Here is a 24,941-nt window from a genome sequence, read left to right as displayed (position 1 = left end):
CAGCAGACATACTAACTTTATTGGATTTGATTTAAAAAATGGGATTGTGATAGTTGTATTTTTTACTTCAGTGTTCTAATAACTTACTGGATTTTACAAATTCCCAGTCTGTGATAGAAAATAAATTTAAAAAGAAAAAAAAAATCTGGCCCTTTTCCACAGATAATTTAAGAAGCTCTGCTGGACGTCATGCCCAGACAGCCTGAATCGTGGTGAGCAGAGCGTAGGCTCAACGTGGCTGGGAAGACTTCGGCAAAACGACAAGTTTGCTGCAGTTGACCTGAAGTAGCAGTAGAGGAGGGAGGTAGAATTTATATTCACCCTGTAATAATACTCTTGCTCTCTGCCTGAAACAGCGACTCGGTGCAACTCCCTGACCTGCACTCCGAGCGTGAGTGAGAGGGAGGGACCAAAGAGCCCAGTCTCCCGAGTGCCACGTGGCTGGAGGAGAGGGCCCTGGCCTGCTGAGTGTTCCTCCGTCCCGGTGGCTCAGGAGTAGGGGCGGGCCTCCCTCCGAGGCAGTTACAGCCACCTCACTGTTGAGCGGGGCGCTCCCCTGGTCCAGAGGCAGCAGCGCTTCTGCGGGGCAAGATTTTCCCGGGGCTGGGGGGATTCTGAGAATAACTGCTAATCCTTTGGCTGTATCTCGAGGTACTTTATGATGAGCACCTACTGTTAGCGACAGAGCTTGACACAGACAGCTCTTCTCCCAAACAGCCCCACTCCGATTTGGCACGAATCGTCCTCCCTCGTCCTGGGGCCCTTCCCTGAGCTCTCTCAGGAGGTGAAATCGTGATCACTTCTCAGGGCTGCCGAGAGCAGGTAAAGCATCTGGGGTAGTACTAATTGCATAGTGTACGTTAGATAGCCCTTTTCATGTCAAAACCCTCCAGAAGCTGAAACCCACTCCATCATATAACTTTGTGTGCCTCACTTGCAGTATTTATCGTATTTACTTCTATACGTCATCATGGATGTATTTCTTATCTTTTCCATATTCAACTGAAAACTCCTTGAGAACGGGGACTGTTTCTTCAACTCTGAATCCTTCAATCCTTTGTAGCTCATAGTCTAACCAGAGTGGATTCTTCATTGCTATTTATGATATTAATTGGTTTTATTTCTTTTAAATTACAGTTATTAAAAACACTTTAATAGCAAAATATTACAGGCGCAGCAAAAATCATGCTGTTTTTAATAAACATAACCAAAGAATGTAAATAAACATGACATATTTTACAAAAAATAAAATATTACCTACGTAAAACACCCTTGGATCTAAGAAAACAAAACTGTACACCTCAGTGAAGATTTATGGCTAAGTCCTTACTTTGCAAACTCGACACAATACATTTTAACTTGACATTTGCTTTTATCCCGTATAATACAAACATTACAAAATACGTTAAAAACCTTGTTGAAACATACAAAAATGTAATGTAATTTCTGAGTCCTAGATGTTTAAATAACAGAAGAAACGTATTCAACAAGGTAGCCCTTTGGACTGCAAGAGCAGCGTCATATCATAGCTTTGCTCCACAACCTTTTTGTCTGGGTTCTTCCTCCACTTTTGTCTCCTTTCAAACTTCAGTCTAAAAAAGCAGTACTAATAAAGATAATAGAAGGGGTTAAAATCTATGTAGGAGCTCTGGATGCCAGTATCTCATCCCCCTATTTCAATCCCCTTGTTCTAGCTTGAAAACGCTGTGTAACAATCATTACCCTTTGCATGTGGAGTTAGTGTTACTCCCTCAGTAGACAAAAGAAGTTGCTCTTGAATAAGGCGTACAGTGCAAGGTACATCTTTCTTCTCTTGGGCCAATACCTCCCTCTCACTCTGGGGAAGGGATTGTTAGTTACAACACACTCTACTTGAAAAGTTTCTTTCAGTCTGTTTGTTTGAGAAGTGTTGGATGAAGATAACTTAGTGCTTACAAGTGCTCTACTATTGTTTAATAATTATCGTGATGATAATTATTATTAAACTACAAGTTACTACTTTATCACTCTTCCTCAATTTATGTTTTCTCACTCTTTAAAGCATTTCCCCCAAAATGACTAAAAGAGATGCTTTTTTAAGACTGTACCTTCCATTATCCTTATCATCTTGCCCAATAGCCCATAGGAGATTTAGTTCTCACAGGTTTATCATTAGAGGGGAAGAAAGGACCCATTAGATATCTGAGCCTTTTTACAAAGAAAGAGAAAATAAATACTACAAACATTTTCCATTTAATTTTGGAAATTGTTGTGTTTTTTGTATAAAGGGGAAAAAAAGTAAAAACAACACTGCTCCCCCACCCCAATCTTGGACATTTGCTATCTCAATACACTTTCTGAAAAGCAGTTTAAACCTCAGGCTGCATATTTAGCTGTTTCCTTCCTGGATAATAGCACAACCTGGAAGTCAGACGAGTTGACCCTGGTGCAGAGTGGGACTTTTTGGGTAACTAATGTCAACCAGCTTGGGGACAACAATGAGGGAAAACAAAAACCATCTCCCACTGCGTGTTCTAAGATCGAGCACGCCTGGTCGCAGTGGTTCATCCGTCTCCATCAGAACGAGGAGCCTTCGGTATTCTCAGGGACATGGCAGGATCTTGAAGGGCAGCAGTTTTCTGTGAGTCAGCAAATGAAGTGTCTTCTGAAAGGTCCAAATCCGCATCTGCTTTTGATTTGTTTCTACAGAAAAATCCTTAGTCAGCTTTCATCTGAAACCTGCTGTGGATCACAACATCAGGAACGTTCCACCCTGCTCCTGGGTCAGGGCATCCCTCATCGAGGAAGGTCTGTCTATTTAAAGATGAATGACCGAGATCGGATTGTGCCTTCCCCTTGATCGAGCTGTTTTCTTATTTGAGACTGCAAGAAAGCACACCCACGTGTATTTATTGTTGAGCAACTTTAAGATAACAAACTTTGGCTTTTGACAAATATTAAATAAGAAATGCTGACTAGTAAGAAAGCCGTGCAACCACAAATTAATTATCATGTCCCCTCCTCCCCAAGTTTTATTCAGGTTTTCTGTATTTTTCTCAGGAGACTATACTGTAAAGTGGTTGCTAAAACACGCACAGATTGGGAACTGGCCTAATACTTGTAGTAATCCTTAAAATGCAACAAGTCAAAATGAAGATATAGATCTAAATTTATTGATATGGAAAGATGTTCATGATATATTGCTAAGTGGAATGAGCAAGTAAAGAACACTACAGAATGATTAAATTTTGTTTTTAATACTTATTTGCAGAGAGAGAAGTCTGAAAGGATGTGCAATTGATATATTTTTACTTTAAATTTTCTATAATGATTGTGTCACTTGCATAGTTACAAAATAGAAGAAATAAAAAATGATTCATATTTGAGCAAAAGCTTCATGTAGCAGAGTATTTCCCCATTGAATATCAAATACGTTGGAACTGTCTCAGAATGAGTGGTATATTGCTTTGGATCTCAAAGTGAATAGATAACCAAAAGCAAAAATCCCAGTATTTAGAAAGGAATATTCAATAAGATTGTATATATCAGCTTATTTCATTAAAAAAGTTAGGAATAATTGTCTATAGTTGAAAACATGAAGGGTTTCAAGATGGTATTTATAGGAAATTTAAGAAAGCTTTAAGGACAAGTTCTCAGCTAACAACTCACTAACTTGCAAACACACAAAAAATGCATGAGACTAGTAAATTCTTATAAGCCCTTTGTCTTCCTCCTGGGAGGTACATAGAAAGCAGAAAAATTAACACACCTTTTGTCCTTGACTGGCACAAAGTAACGCTTACACTGGACATTAAGCTAAGTCTCTCTGGCGAGCCTCCTTCTCTGACAAAATAAAAGGATTTTCGACTATAGAAATATGTCAGCTTTCCTCTATCTGACCTCTGGTCCCACATGTCCTCCTCTAGGCAAACTTGGACCAGCCCACACACTTATAGGAAGCCTGATAGACACCAGGGTGCCAGGCTAGGCTCGGGGGCTGAGACCCCAGTGCATCTTCGTTCTTTTTCTTTTATTCCTTTCTGCATCCCTTCCACATCCCAGAAGAATGAACAGATTCTTCCACAAGCCTGCAAGTAGATCTCCTGTCCATTCTCGGGGGTTGTCTGACTCTTTCAATAGAAATATGTTTGAAATCATCAACACGTGATTTCTGAGTACTAGGCATCCAGAGACACGAATAACTCACCAATTTCCAGCGTAATATCTTGATCCACTCATCAGCTTCTACTCCTGTCTTTGCACAGAGATAAAATGTCCTGAATGGAAATACTAAGCTGATAAGACAAAAAGAAAGAATGTAAGACACTCCAGGTAGTTGGTTGAACATCTATTAGTTGAGCACTAATTAGAGTATTCCAAGGGGAAAAAGAATTGACAAAGAACCTGGGTGAGAACTTGAGGAGTTGGTATATGTGGAGCTAGTCCTGCCAGCAAACGCAGAAATGTTGAGGCTGTAGATTCACGTTATTATTACAGGCCAGATTTGTATTTTCTAGTGAGAGTCCAAAGAAAAAAACCAGGTCCAGGTCACCCCCAGATCACTTTATTGTTCATGTCTTAGACTGAATACACATACGTGTTTATTCAGCTGATCTGTTAAACGACTCAGAACTTGTGCTACGATTCAAAGAACAAGCAAGACAGATAAGAGAGTTTGTTGAAGGAGCTCATTTGTGTTAGCTGGCTTCAGCGAGGATGACACTGCCCTCTGTGGATGAAGGCAGTTTTAACTTTTCAGGGCAGGAAAAAGAGACAATAAATCTCTTCAACTATTTATTTTGCCCACTTCTGGCCATGAGTTAATCTTTGCTGAAGGGAAGACAAACTTGCCTACTGGCATGAAAGACTGTACTAGGAATAGAGTTAACTCCTCCTTTGACTGTCTCTTTGGCTCTAGAGTCAAAATCGTCTGACTTATATCTTGCCCACACCTCCTGTCCTTACAGTTGAGATGCCAAACACTAAAAATCTTTTTGTCCTTTTTGTGAAAAAAGAAAAAAAAAAAAAAGAAAAAAAAAAGAAAGCCTTGGACTTCCCTGGTGGCGCAGTGGTTAAGAATCCGCCTGCCAATGCAGGGGATACCGGTTCGATCCTTGGTCCAGGAAGATCCCACATGCTGCAGAGCAATTAAGCCTGTGCGCCACAACTACTGAGCCTGCACTCTAGAGCCTGCGAGCCACAACTACTGAGCCCGTGTGCCACAGCTACTGAAGCCCGAGTGCCTAGAGCCCGTGCTCCGCAAGAGAAGCCACTGCAGTGGGAAGCACGTGCTCAGTATCGAAGAGCAGCCCCCACTCGACGCAACTAGAGAAAAGCCCGCACACAGCCACAAAGACCCAATGCAACCAAAAATAAAAAATTAATTAAAAAAAAAAGAAAAAAGCCTTAAAGTTAAATCAGAAGGGTTTCTATATCCTAAAACCAAAGCAGCGTATCTGGTTATACCAGTAATTAATGTTGAATAGACAAGAGGTAAGTCCCGGTGTATAAAAGGTAAACACTGACGTGAGGTCTGGTTGGGCAGCGAGTAGAGAGAGGGGAAGCTGGGGGAGGTGTGATATTGTGTACAGAACCAACTGCTGGAATTGTCATTGTTTGGTCCTCCCTGGGAGAGACATCATTAATTGCCTGTTAATACAGATAATTTTTCCTTCTTCTTGCTAACAGAACCCCAGGTGATAAATTATAATTAGTTGGAGCCAATTATGATCGTACTATACTGTTTTCTAGCTTCCCCTGCTGCTGGTGATGGCCATGGGACTCAGTCTTAGCCAATGAGATGAGGAACAATCTGATAGAAGAGTTTCTGGGAAAATGTCTGCTTTCCTGATACAAAGGGCAGACCTGGCTAATACCATCCCAGCATCTTTCTTTATGGCTTACATGAAAATGTGAGGCCTACAGTTAGAGTAGCTCTCTTGGACCCTGAAGTAGTAAGCATGAGGGAAAGACCAAGAGAATTGTAGAGACATTGGACCTGACCTTGTCAGGGTAGCTGCCCATCTCCCAATTGCTTGTTACGTGAGAAATATAAACCCCTGTTAATTCATATGGTACCTTCATGTGAATTTTGAAAAGATTTCCATTATTGGTTGATACTATACAATCATTAATTAATAATAGTTAATGTTAATTTTCTTAGGTGTGACAATGGTATTGTAGTTCTATAGGTGATTTTTCTTAAGAGATGCAAATTTAAGTATTCAGGGGTAAAAAGTGCCACGATGTCTGCAACTTACTTTCAACTAGTTCAGGGGGAAAAAAAGTGAATAGTTAGAGATAAAGCAAATATGGCAAAATATTAATGATTGATGCATCTAGGTGAAGGGTCTATGGGTATATAAGTCTTTCAATTTTTGTATGTTTGAAAACTTTAAAATAAAAGTTGGTGAGAAATAAGACACTCTTTTCTCAAGGTACTTTACTTCTCCCAGTTAGAAAATTGTCATGATATACTGATTGTGACAGAACAAAACACTTTTGTGCCATCTGCCAGAACTGTCATCATTATACAAATCACTCATTGTTGGAGTCAACAAAGTTGTAATTGAAATTGAATAAAACACCTCAAAGGAATAAAAGCTGTCTGAGATGTGAATGGCATCCTACTTGTGCAGTGCGTCATACTTGTGCAGTGCACAACCTAAACAATTATTATACCCAGGAGATTTTCCTACTTGTTTAAGTCACTTTAAATGAGGTATTATGTCGCACTCGGCTGAAAGCACTTCTGACATACATGCCCTGTGTGATGGTTAAACCCACCTGCCTCAGATCAGAACATTTGTACACATTAAGACATACAATTTTTTATTCTTCTGCTAAACTAAGTGTCTGGCAAGAAGACTTTTAAAAACATTTACTTTATAAAACAACTTACCAGAAACAGTTCACCCTTTCCTGTGAATAATCAAATTGTACAGCCGAACATTCTGTTAAATCTAGGCTCCGAATAGGTTCTGGTGACTTAAAAAAATAAAATAAAAGGGCAAACTGTGTCATCATAAGAACACACATACAAATCTGTACATCACTTGTTCCCCTAACAAGTCTCCACTATGAGCGACTGTCAACTTTCCTTCTACTACGGGGACTGACTATAGAAAACCTTCCTAAGGGAAGTCACATGCTCATCTGGGGATTGGCTTTTCATGAAACTGGACATTAGGAAGAGATTTTCTTTGTCAACTTAAATTTGGTGGAGATGGATTTTTAACACGTGGAAGGGAGTCATATTTGTCTCCCATGTTTTTAAACATCCACTTACTCAGAAATTTTGTGTAGGAAAGATGAGAAGAGATGAAATAATTTTAAGTTTGTTTAATGAAATCGGCATGAGAAATGGACATATTTTTAATAAAGGGGGACACTGCTGGAAGAGACAGTTAATACACTGTGGCAAGAGAACAATTCCATTGCCTTAGACGGAGGGAATGATGTCCCCAGGGAGCTAGAGGTTAGCCAGCCCGAGAGAGCTGTGTCTGGGATACACATCTCGTCTTTGCAAAAGAACACTGCTCATATCAGGAATCAAGAATTCACATCTCCAATCATTTATAGGATGTTTCAGCTGCTCATAGGAGAATTTCAGGGATCTTGAAGGCAGACATTTCATCTACAGGGCTCTTTTTTTTTTAAACATCTTTATTGGAGTATATACAGTGTTGTGTTATTTTCTGCTGTATAACAAAGTGAATCATCTATACATATACATTTATCCCCATTTCTCCTCCCTCTTGCGTCTCCCTCTCACCGTCCCTATCCCACCTCTCTAGGTGGACACAAAGCACCACTAGCTAGCTATTTTACATTTGGTGGTGTATATATGTCCATGCCACCCTCTCACTTCGTCCCAGCTTACCCTTCCCCCTCCCCATGCCCTCAAGTCCATTCTCTACATCTGCGTCTTTATTCCCGTCCTGCCCCTAGGTTCATCAGAACCACTTTTTTTTTTTTTTTTTAGATTCCATATATATGTGTTAGCATACAGTATTTGTTTTTCTCTTTCTGACTTACTTCACTCTGTATGACAGACTCTAGGTCCATCCACCTCACTACAGATAACTCAATTTCATTTCTTTTTATGACTGAGTAATATTCCATTGTATATATGTGCCACATCTTCATCCATTCATCTGTCGATGGACACTTAGATTGCTTCCATGTCCTGGCTGTTGTAAATAGAGCTGCAGTGAACATTGTGGTACATGACTCTTTTTGAATTATGGTTTTCTCTCAGGGTATATGCCCAGTAGTGGGATTGCTGGGTCGTATGGTAGTTCTATTTTTAGTTTTTTAAGGAACCTCCATACTGTCCTCCATAGTGGTACAGGGCTCATTTTTAAAGGGAAAATATATTATCATGTTTCTCACCATCTGGTCTTTGAAGTATTTCAGTTCATTCCTGTGCAAAGTGAACCACCTCATTTTCCAGGTCTGAAAAAAAAAAAAAAAATTAAAACATGTAGGTTTTGAATACAGGACCATAATATTTGAACTAGTTAATTTCCTTTTGTTGTAAAAGTATGTAAAAGGTTAGATACAATAAAATATTCTTGCAGTGTTGTTTCTGAGGAAAAAACTTTCAAAATAAAATAAAATTTTAAAGTTTCAAAAATTAAAATGATTCCATGCATTAAGCTCACAACGGAGGCAAAGATATCAACATTTTTAAACCAAAGAAATAACCTATCATAAACATTCAAGGTGATGTATAACAAACCGCTGAAATTTCCATCTTAATAAGACTTAATAATCTTAATAAAACTCCATAATAAGAATAGATATCATTTTTCAGCGCCTACTGAGGGCTACATACTATCCTTGGAGGTTTACATACATTATAGCCAATCCCCATACATTGCCAAATATTGGGCTGGCCAAAAAGTTCGTTCGGGGTTTTCTACTACCCGGAAAAATCCGAACGAACTTTTTGGCCAAGCCAATATTATTATTCTTGTTTTACAGATAAGCAGATTGAGGTTTAGGAAGCTGAACCACATGCTATTCTAAACCTTGCCGAAGAATTCCATGGCACTGGTGGAAAAACTGTTGTTACCCACTGCCTCTTTCTTATGTACTAACAGAACACTAATGATGTTGGGTGGCAATGTTCCCAGTTAAAAGAAGTAACTGGATTTTAAAATAATGCTGTGAACATGAATACTTGCTCTCCTTAGGGAGCATCCAGTCCAGTAGGGACACAAATAACTAAGTACTTAAGTTAAATTCAAGCAGGCCAGTATCCTCGAGAGGTTAAGAAGTGTCCTGACTCTTAAAATGGGAAAGAACAGACACATTCCATGAAGGTCTTCTTGGCACGTGAAAATGAAATAGAGTAACTTTAAAGGTACAATCACATAAATAGAGGATACCCCCCCCCAACTAGTAAAGTCCTAAATTTTGTTTTCTGTGGGATTTTATAATACACTTACATTCATGCCGGTGACGGGTTTTTTGGGGCCTACTGTTAGGTGAACATTTCATCCAATTTTCACTTCTTTTTTGTTAAAAAAATCTTAAAAAGCCAAGATATGTGCTAGAGTTAACTTGCTACGTTCATCCTCAATCATTGCATCAAAAGGATTACATGTTTTCTTGGGTGTTAAATGTAGGCTATTCTCATACATTTGGCTTTGCCAAAGAATAGTCAAGTCATTTTCCAGAATTTTGACTAATATTGGCCATAAAGATGAACTCTGGAAACAGGTAAATATTATAACTGGGTCAAAATAAGTAGGTTCTGCTTTTTAAAAAGTCAAAATGAGGGTTGAGCCCCCATGACGTGCTCTCTTTCTTTGTGGCTGGCAGCAACGTGCTTCCTTACCTTGACGAGCCCCCCCTGTTTGGTGAGGTAACCTTCTTTGGTGCCCAGCTGAAAAAAGAAAGAAACAAGTGAAGCCCAGAACTATCACAACTTTATTTTTGTCTTTCTATTTCTGTCCTATTTTAAAATGAAACACAAGTTTGCCTTTGATCTTTAAGTAATTGCAGGATTTTCAGTTCTCATCTAGGCACTTGAAAACCCTCCCTGTGTTGTGAGAGACTGTTTTCAGACCAGATCATCTGGCGTGATTCTGTAGCAACAGGCAACAATGGACAGATTCTCCTCTAACACGAGTTCGCAGTTTGCAAACAATCAGCCACATCATACCACTTATAAAAGTCGGCATTGGGCGAAGTGTGTGTGTGCGTCCCAGCTGCTTGCATTGTTGGTGGGGTGTTATGCACATAAGTATGTGCACACACACTGACATGGGGTCAGTACCTGGGAAACTCTGGATTAAGCAAAGACGGGTTTCTGTACTTCCCGGAGTCTGTTTTATGCTAATATGCTTCATGAATTGTAAAGAAGGAACATTAGGAATAGCATTTTCAACATTTATTTTATCATGTAATTCTCCTTGAAACCCCCTTTTATTTTTTTGCAGACCGTCTCTTGAGACCTATAGTCCATGGAACAGATTTTCATGAGTGCAGATTTATTTACACTGGATTCATCCAAAAGGGATTTGAAGTGAGAATGAGTCATTCCTTTTAACTCACTCATCATTAATTCCAGAGTAACAGCAACATTGCACACTTAGCTGGCACCTACAAAAATGTAAGGAATGGTGGGGAACTGTGTGAATAGAAATTTGCATAAAACCAGGACCCTCAGATGAAAAAAATTCTAAGTTCATAAATTTCCAAAGAAATTGAATTCCTGGTAAGATGTTATGTTCTAACATAATGTCATAATATATCTTATATTAGTAAGAAAAAAATGAATACAAACTGGGAAATGACTTGTTGATATCAATGTTTTTTTTCCTGGGAGTTTCTAGAGTATGTTTCCCTGAGGTGAATTCTCCCTACCAAATAAAAAGAGGAACAACGAAGAGAGTGAAAACTAGAAATAATATATGACCACTTCCTCTACAGTTCTATGGCATTTAAGTAAGGATGAACTTCCCAGGTGTTCATTTAAATAATGCTAAATAATATTGGTGAATTTGATATCCAATAATCAGCTTAATTTATTTTGACACTAAAAAAAATTGAACTGACTGAATTGAGTTTGGGTATTATATTATGGAAATAGAAAAAAAACAACATTTTGGATTGTTGAGTCTGCAGAGGCAAAATAATTAAGGGTAAATTGTTTCATAGAAGACTCTGATAGAATTATTTACTAAAATCTTACTAAGGGATATGCTATTCACTCTATCTTACCTCCATCCAAACAATATAAGTCTAGTATCTTTCTAAGGTTTTGATAGATACATAGAAGTTTGCAGAGAAAGAAGCTGAGAATACCAATTTTATTCACGGCCTCAGGAGGTAAGAAAGGAAACAACTATACAGCAGATTTGTTTTTAAAAATACATGATCTGTAATAAGAAAGATGTTTATAATAGCCCCAAATTGGAAACAACCTAAATATTTTAAAAATAAAGCATTAGCCTGCCTACCCTCCTTTCTACCTGCCTCCCTACCTGCCTTAAATTTAGTCCAAAACCATCAGGTGGGATGAAGCAAGGCAGGCATCAGTGTGAGTGTGTGCAGGGCACTGGTGCACCTTAGTACAGGGTGGAGTCAAATCAGGGAACAGAGGGCATCTGTGGGGACAATGGCGGGGGTGGCAGCTCGGTGCCAGGCATTGAAGCCTGGCAGGGCGAGGAGGGCTTCCGCCCCAGAGGCGTGGACGTGCCAGCCAGGGCACAGTTTCAGAGCCAAGTCGGGCTACGTGGGCATCTGCGGTAGGGGAGGGAGTGAAAGTAGACAGGCAGTGGGGTTCCTGCCCGGCTGCAATTGCAGATTGATTACATTTGACTGATCTACAAATAAGTGAATGTATTGAAGACAATGGAATCCATGTTCCTCACTGTGGGGAAAGAGAGTTACAACCATGAAAAGTGAAGAAATTAAAATAAGCCTTGTGGAACTGGAGTAGGATTGGAGGTATGGGTGCAAACCCATGGATAGATGATAGATGATAGATAGATAGATAGGTAGATAGGTAGATAGAGAGAGAGAGAGAGAGAGAGAGAAAGAAATTTAGATAGATAGGACTAGAAAAAAATACAGACAGCAATATAGGTAAGTGTACATATGTATAGACATACATATTTTCCCTAGCTCTGTTCTCAGAGTGGGCTGGGAGAGTGACATTCTGCTAATAATGCAACTGTGGCACCCAGATCTGGATTTCTAAAGTACTACTCTCCAGAAATAGCTGATTGTAGAGCTGGATACAAGAAAAGTACGAGATAAGCCTGGAACAATTTGCTGTACCAGAAATTAAGAAAATTCTCAGAGAATTATGAGGTATGGATGCAAAAGTCATGTGGAAATAGCTCTTACTGGCCAAAACTGGGGAAATTTGAGGGATCAAAATAAATAATAACAGTCATGATTAGAACCCATGGTATAAAAATAACTGGATAAATTCAAAGAATAAAAAGTTTTTCTTTTCAGTAGAATGACAACCAATAAATGTAAAAGGAATAAGACAACCACAGAATCACAACTTGGCAACAATCACAGTAATAATTAAAGCAGCCAAGAAACATCAATGGACAATAACATTGGTGGATGAAAGTTTAATGAGGAACAGGATACCTACTTAGTCTCAATCTCCCCCCAAAATATTTATTAATGACAAAGGGAATAAGGTGACTTCAGAGTGAAGAAACCTGGCAGACACCAATTAATCAAGTCATCAAACACACTGGAATAAGACAAACTGAAATCGTGTTCCACTTGACAGGATGCAGTGAGACGTGCAGAGCATCACTTCTGTGGTATTTCTACCAAAAAATGCAAAACCCGAATCTAATCACAAGGCTACAGCTGCTAAGTTAAAGTTGGGAAACAGTTCACAAAATAATTAGCCTTTAATATTCAGAAGTGTCAAAGTCACAATATCAAGGAAAAACTGAGGAAGTGTTCCAGAGTGAAGAATACTCAAGAGGCGGGACAAATAAAAGCAACTTGTGATCTTGGATTGGATCCTTTTGCTCTAAAGGGCCTTACTGGGAAAACTGGTGACGCCTAAATGAGATCTGTGGATGGGACCATGGTGCTGTATCAATGTCAATTTCCTCATTTGAATGGCTCCGTGTGGTCATGAGGCAAATGTCCTTGTGTGTAGGGAATACACACTGAAGTACTGGGGTGATGGCATCATGCAGGCAATTTACTTTCTTTGTATCGTTCTTTCAATTTTTCTATAACTTTGCAATTATTGACAATTAAAAAATAGCATGTAAAAATATAATAGAATTAACAAAATAAATTATGATATATCCAAATAATGGAATGTTAAGGAATTTGTTTTAATGATGTTTTAGAAGACTATGAAATGACGTGGAAGATGTTCACAATATATAATTAATTAAACAAGCATATTATAACTACAATGAAGAGTGGGGGAAGACGCCATAATGAAACTGGTTAGTCAATGTTGTCTTAACATTGTTGACAATTCTGTAAAGTTCCTTTTTATGAATACTTCTATTTAAGCCATTTCACCTTTGTTTTGAAATCCCATTTAAGGAGAAAATGTGACACTTGCTGAAAAGCTTGTAAGAAAACCCCTCTTCTGCCACCCCCTTTTTTTTTTCCTTTTAAACCTTCTTTAAATGACAGATCCTCTAGGTTATTAAGGTTGTGAGTTTTTATTTTTGTTTGTTTTTAATGAGCATTTGTCTTTTAGAATAGGATTGTGTGATAATGTTTAAATGGACAAAACCAAACGTGACTTTGTGCAGTTAACAAAATATATATATTTATTCAAGAAAAAGACTAGAAGGATAGACACCAAAACTGTGAGAAGAGCTTCAAAGACAGAATACTGGAAAGGCCAGCATGCAAGGGAGGTGTCTAAGAAGAGGAACTGTAAAATGTGCTGAAAAGATAACATAATAAAGGCAGAAAGAGGTTGCAGAAGCAAAGGAAACAGAATTTTTAGAGGAAGAGAGTTCTGAAAAATGTCAAATACCACAAAAGGGAAGCAAAGGAAGCTAATGAGCCAACGTTTGAGATAGGCTCTGGTCTATGTCAACCACTCGACATATATTATCTCCCGTAAACTCTACTAACATAACTAACTAGTGGTTTGCAGTCCCCAGGTCCAAAACTACACCTCTTTCCCATCTCCCACTCCTCCTGCAATCTCAGCCATCTCAGTAAACAGCAGGAGTATTTACTCCGTTGCTCTTTCCTTCACACACTACATTCAATCCATCAGTAAGTCTTGTTTCTTCTACCTTTGAAACACATCGTGAAGTTGACCAGTTCTTATGCCTTCCTCCTGTTCTAACTACTATTCTTATTCCCCTCTCTGGTTTCAACTACCATGGTCTCTCACCTGGACGGTTGTCACAGCCTCCTAACTGGTCTCCTTGCCTCCAACTTTGCCCCGACCCCATTTTCAACTTAGTGGTGAAAATTATCTTTTTAAAAATTTTAAAACTTAAACAAATTGTGTTACTCAAACTCCCATGATTTTTTTTATCAACGCTTAGAAAAAAAATTAATTCTCTACCTTCTCCTACAAGGCCTTTCGTGTTGCGTAAGGAGAGGACAATTAGCATTTTGGGTAATTCTTCATCATGTGTTGTGGGATATTTAGCCTCCATGACCCCTCCCCATTGTTGGACAATTCTCCAGGGGTCTCTTGTGTTTCTCCATGTCTTACGAGCAAGGCACCAACAGTCCTTTGTCCCACACCAATTTTTAAAGCATATTTGTATGGCAGACAGCCTGAAAAGATAGAAATAGTGGTCGCTTCAGAGGAAAAGGCAGACAAGCAGAAGCCTTTTGTGTCTTTCAACACCTGTGAAACTGTGGCAGGCAAACTTGTTAGCTGGCAAGAAGGGTAAAGTCCCAGACCCTTCACAGCTCCAGACACCCACTAATGCTGGCAATGCTCCAGAGCATTGTGACAACTGAAATGCTCATAAATTTCCAAACACTCAGCTGGGTGGCACTGCGTTTTGAGAACCCCATTGGCTACATGATCTGACCCCTCATCACCCCAATAATCTCATCTCCTACCAATTTCCCTCTAGCTCACTCCATGCCAGTTGCTAGATCTTCTTACTAGTCTTTAAACCGCCTCAATTTTGTTCCCACCTCGAGGCTTTTGTCCTGATCCCTGCCTGCAATGCTCTTCTACATCCTGACCTGAGTCATTCCTTCCCTTCTGTGAAGCCTCTGCTCTAATGTCACCTCCTCCTAGAGGCCTCCCTTGCTTCCCTCTCCTCCCCTTATCCTACTTTTTCTTTTTATGACCTATTAGTATCTGGGTTTATAATATTCCATTGGTGATTGTCTGTGGTCCCCCTACTACAGTGTGAGCTCAGTGAGGGCAGAACCTTGGCCTACTTTATTCCCAACTCTCCAGTGCTTAAAACAGTCCTGGGTGCATTGTAGGCACTTTTTAAAAAGTTTGTTAAATAAATGAATCAGTTAAATTTCATCCTATCTCAGAAGCCCGATCCTATGTTGTGTATAAAATATATAAATCGTAATTTCCCCAAATGCAGTTGCCAAAGGATGGTAAACAGTTTTGCAGAAACATCTACATTTCTGGGCAATAAGACACCTATTTTCATTTTCACTTCAAGCAAGTTCTTTTTCCTGTAAACAGCACTTAGTCCTCTTCCTCCACTGCCAGAGCTTGTGCAAGAACCCCATCCCCAAAGGAGAAGGCAGATGTCTAGAAGCCCTCAGAGCTCTCAGGTTGGGGTGGAGGTGCAGTATCATATGTGCATGGGAGTAGTCAATCAAGGCTGTGAACTCTTGCGCTCAGCAAGGGACAAGAGCTTCTAATCAGAACAGAACTGGTTCCCCAGCGGGCTGGTTCAGTTATCAATCATTTCTTAGTGAGGAATAGTGTGACACTGCAGAATCCATTAGAAAGCCTTTATAGTTTTCTGTCTATATCAATACACAATAAATGTCATGGACCTCTCATTACACAGTGTGAGTGCAGACATTTTCAACTATCCACTCATCACTGTTTTAAAAACTCCATTATACAGAACCTTTTGTGTATATTCATATTTGAATACTTGGGCAGGTGAATCGATCTGATACCTGGAGCGAGCAAAAAGGTAAGCAATAAGGCTTGCAGAATTTGATCTCAAGAGGGCTGTATCTACCTAAGTATGCTGTGTCTCATGCTTACACCAGCTCCACAAGTTAGGTCTTATCTGCATTTTACTGTTGAAAAATGTTGCACGTAGTAAGGTATGGTTCAATTGACCTTGAGTGGAGATCTTTAGGGGAAGGTAACAGATGAGAATGTAAGTTTAACTGAGAGTACAAATGAAAACGCTGTTAAAGTGATCGGTGGTGGGGTAAGGATCGTAAAGAGGAAGGTTAGGAAGAGTCCCGTCGACTGGAAAACAAAGGATCGGTTAGAGGGTAGACCTTAATGTGTTCTTTGGTCTGTTTTGACTTGGGACTAGTTATTGTCTTGCTTTCCTAAATTTCTCTAGTTCTGAGGTCTTATACTTGCCCTTCTTACTCTAACAAAGCTAAAACATCTTTCTCAACCAAATTCCAGAATTTTTATTTTTGAGTAGATGTAGTGTAGTAACAATGTAATATGTCGTGAACCTGGCTAGGCTATAAAGCTATGAAGACAGGCTATGATTCCTGTCGTGGGAAGTGTCAGGCTCCTGGAGAGGGCAGACACCGTGCGGGTAGTCAGCCCCCAGTATGATGATTCCAGGATAAAGGTGAGCCGAGGGTGCACAGAGGAGGGGCATTTTAGAGGAAGCTAAGAGGAGTCCAAGAAGGCTTCCTGGAAGAGGCTGATCCTGGATGCAAGTCTCTAAGGATGAGGGGACAGTAGCGGTGTTGGCAGCATTTCTGATGCAGGGAGGGGAGGAGGAGCACAGCTGTGGAGAGAGGTGGGGTCCATAGCGTGAGTGTAGGAGGAGCATGAGGTCAGGCCAGAGAGGTGAGCAGGTTCCAGGCAGATGAAGACAGTGGGCACCACCGAAGGATGTTAAGCAGGGAGGTCACATGGTAAATCTACTTCTTAGGAGAGATGTCTCTGGTGGCGGGGTAGAGAAAGTACCACAAAGACAAAAAAGTCAAGCATGTTTTAACATAATGTGTAACTGAACATCTTCAAGCATAATGGTTGCTGTCTAGAACTAATTTTTGAAATTTCATTTGGGTGTTGTCCTCTTTATCATCGGCACACATCCAGATGTCTTATACCAGAGCATGTAGCCAACGAGGGAGAGGGAAAGGATAGGGGAGCGCTGCGCATGATGAAGGGAAAGGTGCTGGAGAAGAATCTTTGCAGGGTCCCAGCTCCCAGAACAAACGTAAACAGACTGAGGAGAACAATGAAAGCCCCAGTTACACTGAAACTGAACAGTGGCTCACACGCTGCAAAGAAATGCAAGTGTCTTCTGTCCGTACCCTTCATTCAGTGAAGGAAAAAAAGGCCAGGAAAAAAATAACATCCTGAGAGATTATGGCCAAGGTGGAGAATCTTTCTCTTCCATAGAAAGTTGAAATGTAAAAGAAGATTTTTCTATTCTTAATTTAAGAAATTTGTAGAATAACAGTTTAGCCAACTGTGTGACCATAAACCTCTCGCCCATTCTACCACGAACTTCTTTGGTGAAGTAAGGCCGGGATTTAAGTGCCATTTCTGAAGTCTTTAAAATCCTATCACTGAAGGGAGACCTTCAAGACAGAGGAAAGGTAAGATGCGGAGATCACCTTCCTCCCCACAGATACATCAGAAATACATCTACATGTGGAACAACTCCTACAGAACACCTACTGAACGCTGGCAGAAGACCTCAGACCTCCCACAGGGCAAGAAACTCCCTACGTACCTGGGTAGGGCAAAAGAAAAAAGAAATAACAGAGACAAAAGAATAGGGACGGGCCCTGCACCAGTGGGAGGGAGCTGTGAAGGAGGAAAGGTGTCCACACACTAGGAAGCCCCTTCGCGGGCGGAGACTGCGGGTGGCAGAGGGGTGAAGCTTCGGAGCCACGGAGGAGAGCGCAGCCACAGGGGTGCGGAGGGCAAAGCGGAGAGATTCACGCACAGAGGCTCGGCGCCGAGCAGCACTCACCATCCTGAGAGGCTTGTCTGCTCACCCGCCGGGGCGGGCGGGGGCTGGGAGCTGAGGCTCGGGCTTCGGTCGGATCGCAGGGAGAGGACTGGGGTTGGCGGCGTGAACACAGCCTGAAGGGGTTAGTGCGCCACAGCTAGCCGGGAGGGAGTCCGGGAAAAGGTCTGCAGCTGCCGAAGAGGCAAGAGGCTTTTTCTTACCTCTTTGTTTCCTGGTGCACGAGGAGAGGGGATTAAGAGCGCCGCTTACAGGAGCTCCAGAGATGGGCGCGAGCCGCGGCCGTCAGCGCGGACCCCAGAGACGGGCATGAGACGCTAAGGCTGCTGCTGCCGCCACCAAGAAGCCTGCATGCGAGCACAGGTCACTCTCCACACCGCCCCTCCCGGGAGCCTGTGCGGCCCGCCACGGCCAGGCTCCCGTGATCCGGGCACAACCTCCCCGGGAGAACGCACAGCGCGCCTCGGTCTGCTGCAACGTCATGACGCCTCTGACGCCGCAGGCTCGCCCCGCCTCCTCCGTACCCCTCCCTCCCCCCGGCCTGAGTGAGCCAGAGCCCCTGAAACAGCTGCTCCTTTAACCCCGTCCTGTCTGAGCGGGAACAGACGCCCTCAGGCGACCTACACGCAGAGGCGGGTCCAGATCCAAAGCTGAAACCCGGGAGCTGTGCGAACAAAGAAGAGAAAGGGAAATTTCTTCCAGCAGCCTCAGAAGCAGCGGCTTAAATCTCCACAATCAACTTGATGTGCCTACATCTGTGGAATACCTGAATAGACAACGAATCATCCCAAATTGAGGCGGGGGACTTTGGGAGCAAGGATATATATGTATTTTTTCCTTTTTTTCTCTTTTTGTGAGTGTGTATGTGTATGATCCTGTGTGTGATTTTGTCTGTATAGCTTCGCTTTTACCATTTGTCCTAGAGTTCTGTCTGTCTGGTTTTTTTGTTCTTTTTTTTTGTTTTGTTTTTAGTATAGTTCTTAGCACTTGTTATCATTGGTGAATTTGTTTTCTTGTTTGGTTGCTCTCTTCTCTCTCTCTCTTTCTTTTTTTTTCTTTTTTACTTTAATAATTATTTTTTATTTTTTATTTTAATAACTGTATTTTATTTTATTTTTTCTTTCTTTCTCTCCCCCCCCCCCCCTTTTCTTCTGAGCCGTGTGACTGACAGGGTCTTGGGGCTCCGGCCAGGTGTCAGGCCTGTGCCTCTGAGGTGGGAGAGCAGAGTTCAGGACATTGGTCCACCATAGACCTCCTAGCTCCATGTAATATCAAATGGCAAAAGCTCTCCCAGAGACCTCCATCTCAATGCTAAGACCCAGCTTCACTCAACAACCAGCAAGCTACAGTGCTGGACACCCTATGCCAAACAACTAGCAAGACAGGATCACAACCCCACCCATTAGCAGAGAGGCTGGCTAAAATCATAAAAACGTCACAGACACCCCAAAACACACCACCGGACACGGACCTGCCAACCAGAAAGACAAGATCCAGCCTCATCCACCAGAACACAGACACCAGTCCCCTCCACCAGGAAGCCTACACAACCCACTGAACCAACATTAGCCACTGGGGGCAGACACCAAAAACAACAGGAACTACGAACCTGCAGCCTGCAAAAAGGACACGCCAAACACAGTAACTTAAGCAAAACGAGAAGACAGAGAAACACACAGCAGATGAAGGAGCAAGATAGAAACCCACCAAACCAAACAAATGAAGAGGAAATAGGCAGTCTACCTGAAAAAAGAATTCAGAGTAATGATAGTAAAGATGATACAAAATCATGGAAATAGAATGGAGAAAATACGAGAAACGTTTAACAAGGACCTAGAAGAACTAAAGAGCAAATAAACAATGATGAACAACACAATAAATGAGATTAAAAATTCTCAGGAAGGACTCAATAGCAGAATAACTGAGGCAGAAGAACGGATAAGTGACCTGGAAGATAAAATAGTGGAAATAACTACTGCAGAGAAGAATAAAGAAAAAAGAATGAAAAGAATTGAGGACAGTCTCAGAGACCTCTGGGACAACATTAAATGCACCAACATTCGAATTATAGGGGTCCCAGAAGAAGAAGAGAAAAATAAAGGGAATAAGAAAATATTTGAAGAGATTATAGTTGAAAACTTCCCTAATATGGGGAAGGAAATCGTCAGTCAAGGCTAGAAAGTGCAGAGTCCCATACAGGATAAATCCAAGGAGAAATATGCCAACATACATATTAGTCAAACTATCAAAAATTAAATACAAAGAAAAAATATTAAAAGCAGCAAAGGAAAAACAACAAATAACGTACAAGGGGATCCCCATAAAGTTAACAGCTGATCTTTCAGCAGAAACTCTGCAAGCCAGAAGGGAGTGGCAGGACATATTTGAAGGGATGAAAGGGAAAAAACTACAACCAATATTACTCTACCCAGCAAGGATCTCTTTCAGATTTGACAGAGAAATTAAGACCTTTACAGACAAGCAAAAGCTAAGAGAATTCAGCACCACCAAACCAGCTTTACAACAAATGCTAAAGGAACTTCTCCAGGCAGGAAACACAAGAGGAGGAAAGGACCTACAATAACAAACCCAAAACAATTAAGAAAATGGTAATAGAGACATACATATTGATAATTACCTTAAATGTAAATGGATTAAATGCTCCAACCAAAAGACATAGACTGGCTGAATGGATACAAAAACAAAACTCGTATATATGCTGTCTACAAGAGACCCACTTCAGACCAAGGGACACATACAGACTGAAAGTGAGGGCATGGAAAAAGATATTCCATGCAAATGGAAATCAAAAGAAAGCTGGAGTAGCAATTCTCATATCACACAAAATAGACTTTAAAATAAAGACTATTACAAGAGACAAAGAAAGACACTACATAATGGTCAAGGGATCAATCCAAGAAGAAGATACAGCAATTGTAAATATTTATGCACCCAACATAGGAGCACGTCAGTTACTTAAGGCAAATGTTAACAGCCATAAGAGGGGATATCGACAGTAACACAATCATAGTAGGGACTTTAACACCACACTTTCGCCAATGGACAGATCATCCAAAATGAAAATAAATAAGGAAACAAAAGCTTTAAATGATACATTAGACAAGATGGACTTAATTGATATTTATAGGACATTCCATCCAAAAACAACAGAATACACTTTCTTCTCAAGTGCTCATGGAACATTCTCCCGGATACATCATATATTGGGTCACAAATCAAGCCTTGGTAAATTTAAGAAAATTGAAATCATATCAAGTATCTTTGCCAACCACAATGCTATGAGACTAGATATCAATTACAGGAAAAAAAATCTGTAAAAAAATACAAACACATGGAGGCTAAACAGTGCACTACTTAATAACCAAGAGATTACTGAAGAAATCAAAGAGGAAATCAAAAAATACCTAGAAACAAATGACAATGAAAACACGACGACCCAAAACCTATGGGATGCAGCAAAAGCAGTTCTAAGAGGGAAGTTTATAGCAATACAATCCTACCTCAAGAAACAAGAAACATCTCAAATAAATAACCTAACCTTACACCTAAAGCAATTAGAGAAAGAAGAACAAAAAAAAAACCAAAGTTAGCAGAAGGAAAGAAATCATAAAGATCAGATCAGAAATAAATGAAAAAGAAATGAAGGAAACAACAGCAAAGATCAATAAAACTAAAAGCTTGTTCTTTGAGAAGATAAACAAAATTGATAAACCACTAGCCAGACTCATCAAGAAAAAAAGGGAGAAGAGTCAAATAAACAGAATTAGAAATGAAAAAGGAGAAGTAACAACTGACACTGCAGAAATACAAAGGACCATGAGAGATTACTGCAAGCAACTATATGCCAATAAAATGGACAACCTGGAAGAAATGGACAGATTCTTAGAAAAGCACAACCTTCCAAGCCTGCACCAGGAAGAAATAGCAAATATGAACAAACCAATCACAAGCACTGACATTGAGACTGTGATTAAAAATCTTCCAACAAACAAAAGCCCACAACCAGATGGCTTCACAGGCGAATTCTATCAAACATTTAGAAAAGAGCTAACACCTATCCTTCTCAAACTCTTCCAAAATATAGCAGAGGGAGGAACACTCCCAAACTCATTCTATGAGGCCACCATCACCCTGATACCAAAACCAAACAAAGATGCCACAAAGAAAGAAAACTACAGGCCAATATCACTGATGAACATAGATGCAAAAATCCTCAACAAAATACTAGCAAACAGAATCCAACAGCACATTAAAAGGATCATACACCATGATCAAGTGGGGTTTATTCCAGGAATGCAAGGATTCTTCAATATACACAAATCAATCAATGTGATACACCATATTAACAAATTGAAGGATAAAACCATATGATCATCTCAATAGATGCAGAAAAAGCTTTCGACAAAATTCAACACCCATTTATGATAAAAACCCTCCAGAAAGTAGGCACAGAGGGGCACTTACCTCAACATAATAAAGGCCATATATGACAAACCCACAGCCAACATCGTCCTCAATGGTGAAAAATTGAAACCATTTCCACTAAGATCAGGAACAAGACAAGGTTGCCCACTCTCACCACTATTATTCAACATAGTTTTGGAAGTTTTAGCCACAGCAATCAGAGAAGAAAAAGAAATAAAAGGAATCCAAACTGGAAAAGAAATAAAGCTGTCACTGTTTTCAGATGACATGATACTATATATAAAGAATCCTAAAGACGCCACCAGAAGACTACTAGAGCTAATCAACGAATTCGGTGAAGTAGCAGGATACAAAATGAATGCACAGAAATCTCTTGCATTCCTATACACTAATGATGAAAAATCTGAAAGAGAAATTAAGGAAACGGTCCCATTTACCATTGCAACAAAAAGAATAAAATATCTAGGAATAAACCTACCTAAGGAGACAAAAGACCTGTATGCAGAAAACTATGATGCTGTTGAAAGAAATTAAAGATGATACAAACAGATGGAGAGATATACCATGTTCTTGGATTGGAAGAATCAACATTGTGAAAATGACTATACCACCCAAAGCAATCTGCAGATTCAGTGCAATCCCTGTCAAACTACAAATGGCATTTTTCACAGAAGTAGAACAAAAAATTTCATAATTTGTATGGAAACACAAAAAACCCTGAATAGCCAAAGCAACCCTGAGAAAGAAAAACGGAGCTGCAGGAATCAGGCTCCCTGACTTCAGACTATACTACAAAGCTACAGTAATCAAGACAGTTTGGTACTGGCACAAAAAAACAGAAATATAGATCAATGGAACAGGATAGAAAGCCCAGAGATAAACCCACGCACATATGGTCACCTTATCTTTGATAAAGGAGGCAAGAATATACAGTGGGGAAAAGACAGCCTCTTCAATAAGTGGTGCTGGGAAAACTGGACAGCTACATGTAAAAGAATGAAATTAGAACCCTCCCTAACACCATACACAAAAATAAAGTCAAAATGGATTAAAGACCTAAATGTAAGGCCAGACACTATCAAACTCTTAGAGGAAAACCTAGGCAGAACACTCTGTGACATAAATCATAGCCAGATCCTTTTTGACCCACCTCCTAGAGAAATGGAAATTGAAAAAAAATTAACAAATGGGACCTAATGAAACTTAAAAGCTTTCGCACAGCAAAGGAAACCATAAACAAGATGAAAAGACAACCCTCAGAATGGGAGAAAATATTTGCAAATGAAGCAACTGACAAAGGATTAATCTCCAAAATTTACAAACAGCTCATGCAGCTCAATATCAAAAAAATAACAATCCAACCCAAAAATGGGCAGAAGACCTAAATAGACATTTCTCCAAAGAAGATATACAGATTGCCAACAAACACATGAAAGGATGCTCAGCATCAGTAATCATTAGAGAAATGCAAATCAAAACTACAACGAGGTATCATCTCACACCGGTCAGAATGGCCATCATCAAAAAAATCTACAAACAATAAATGCTGGAGAGGGTGTGGAGAAAAGGGAACACTCTTGCACTGTTGGTGGGAATGTAAATTGATACAGCCACTATGGAGAACAGTATGGAGGTTTCTTAGAAAACTAAAAAGAGAACTACCATACGACCCAGCAATCCCAGTACTGGGCATATACCCTGAGAAAACCATAATTGAAAAAGAGTCATGTACCACAATGTTCATTGCAGCTCTATTTACATTAGTCGGGACATGGAAGCAACCTATGTGTCCATTGACAGATGAATGGATAAAGAAGATGTGGCACATATATACAATGGAATATTACTCAGCCATAAAAAGAAACAAAATTGAGTTATTTGTAGTGAGGTGGATGGACCTAGAGTCTGTCATACAGAGTAAAGTAAGTCAGAAAGAGAAAAACAAATACCGTATGCTAACACATATATATGGAGTCTAAAAAAAAAAAAAAGTGGTTATGAAGAACCTAGGGGCAGGACAGGAATAAAGACCCAGAGGTAGAGAACGGTCTTGAGGGCACGGGGAGGGGGAAGGGTAAGCTGGGACGAAGTGAGAGAGTGGCATGGACTTATATATACTACCAAATGTAGAATAGCTAGTGGGAAGCAGCTGCATAGCACAGGGAGATCAGTTTGGTGCTTTGTGACCACCTAGAGGGGTGGGATAGGGAAGATGGGAGGGAGACACAAGAGGGAGGAGATATGGGGATATATGTATACGTATAGCTGATTCACTTTGTTATACAGCAGGAACTAACACACCATTGTAAAGCAATTATACTCCAATAATGATGTTAAAAAAAAATCCTATCACTATCGCATTGTAATTTTATACAATTTACCCTGGACTGGATGAACTGA

The 24,941-nt window shown here is 40.2% G+C and overlaps 1 protein-coding gene across 1 annotated transcript in view; it reads right to left on the bottom strand.

Annotated features, from left to right (window-relative positions):
* Positions 1-2,213: 2,213 nt before the first annotated feature.
* DAPP1 (dual adaptor of phosphotyrosine and 3-phosphoinositides 1) overlaps positions 2,214-24,941 on the bottom strand; it is a 58,960-nt gene continuing 36,232 nt past the window's right edge. Inside the window, exons 5-9 of the mRNA XM_068542494.1 lie at positions 9,827-9,874; positions 8,374-8,436; positions 6,881-6,966; positions 4,187-4,274; positions 2,214-2,862 (exon numbers count right to left, since the gene is read on the bottom strand). Coding sequence (XP_068398595.1) covers positions 2,794-2,862; positions 4,187-4,274; positions 6,881-6,966; positions 8,374-8,436; positions 9,827-9,874 — 354 coding nt within the window. The 3' untranslated portion in view covers positions 2,214-2,793. The remainder of the gene's footprint in view (positions 2,863-4,186; positions 4,275-6,880; positions 6,967-8,373; positions 8,437-9,826; positions 9,875-24,941) is intronic.

Source organism: Eschrichtius robustus, chromosome 4, assembly GCF_028021215.1.
Source record: "Eschrichtius robustus isolate mEscRob2 chromosome 4, mEscRob2.pri, whole genome shotgun sequence".
Classification (NCBI taxonomy): Eukaryota; Metazoa; Chordata; class Mammalia; order Artiodactyla; family Eschrichtiidae; genus Eschrichtius; species Eschrichtius robustus.
Note: the sequence above shows the minus strand (reverse complement) of the source record. Positions and strands in the feature narration are given on the sequence as shown.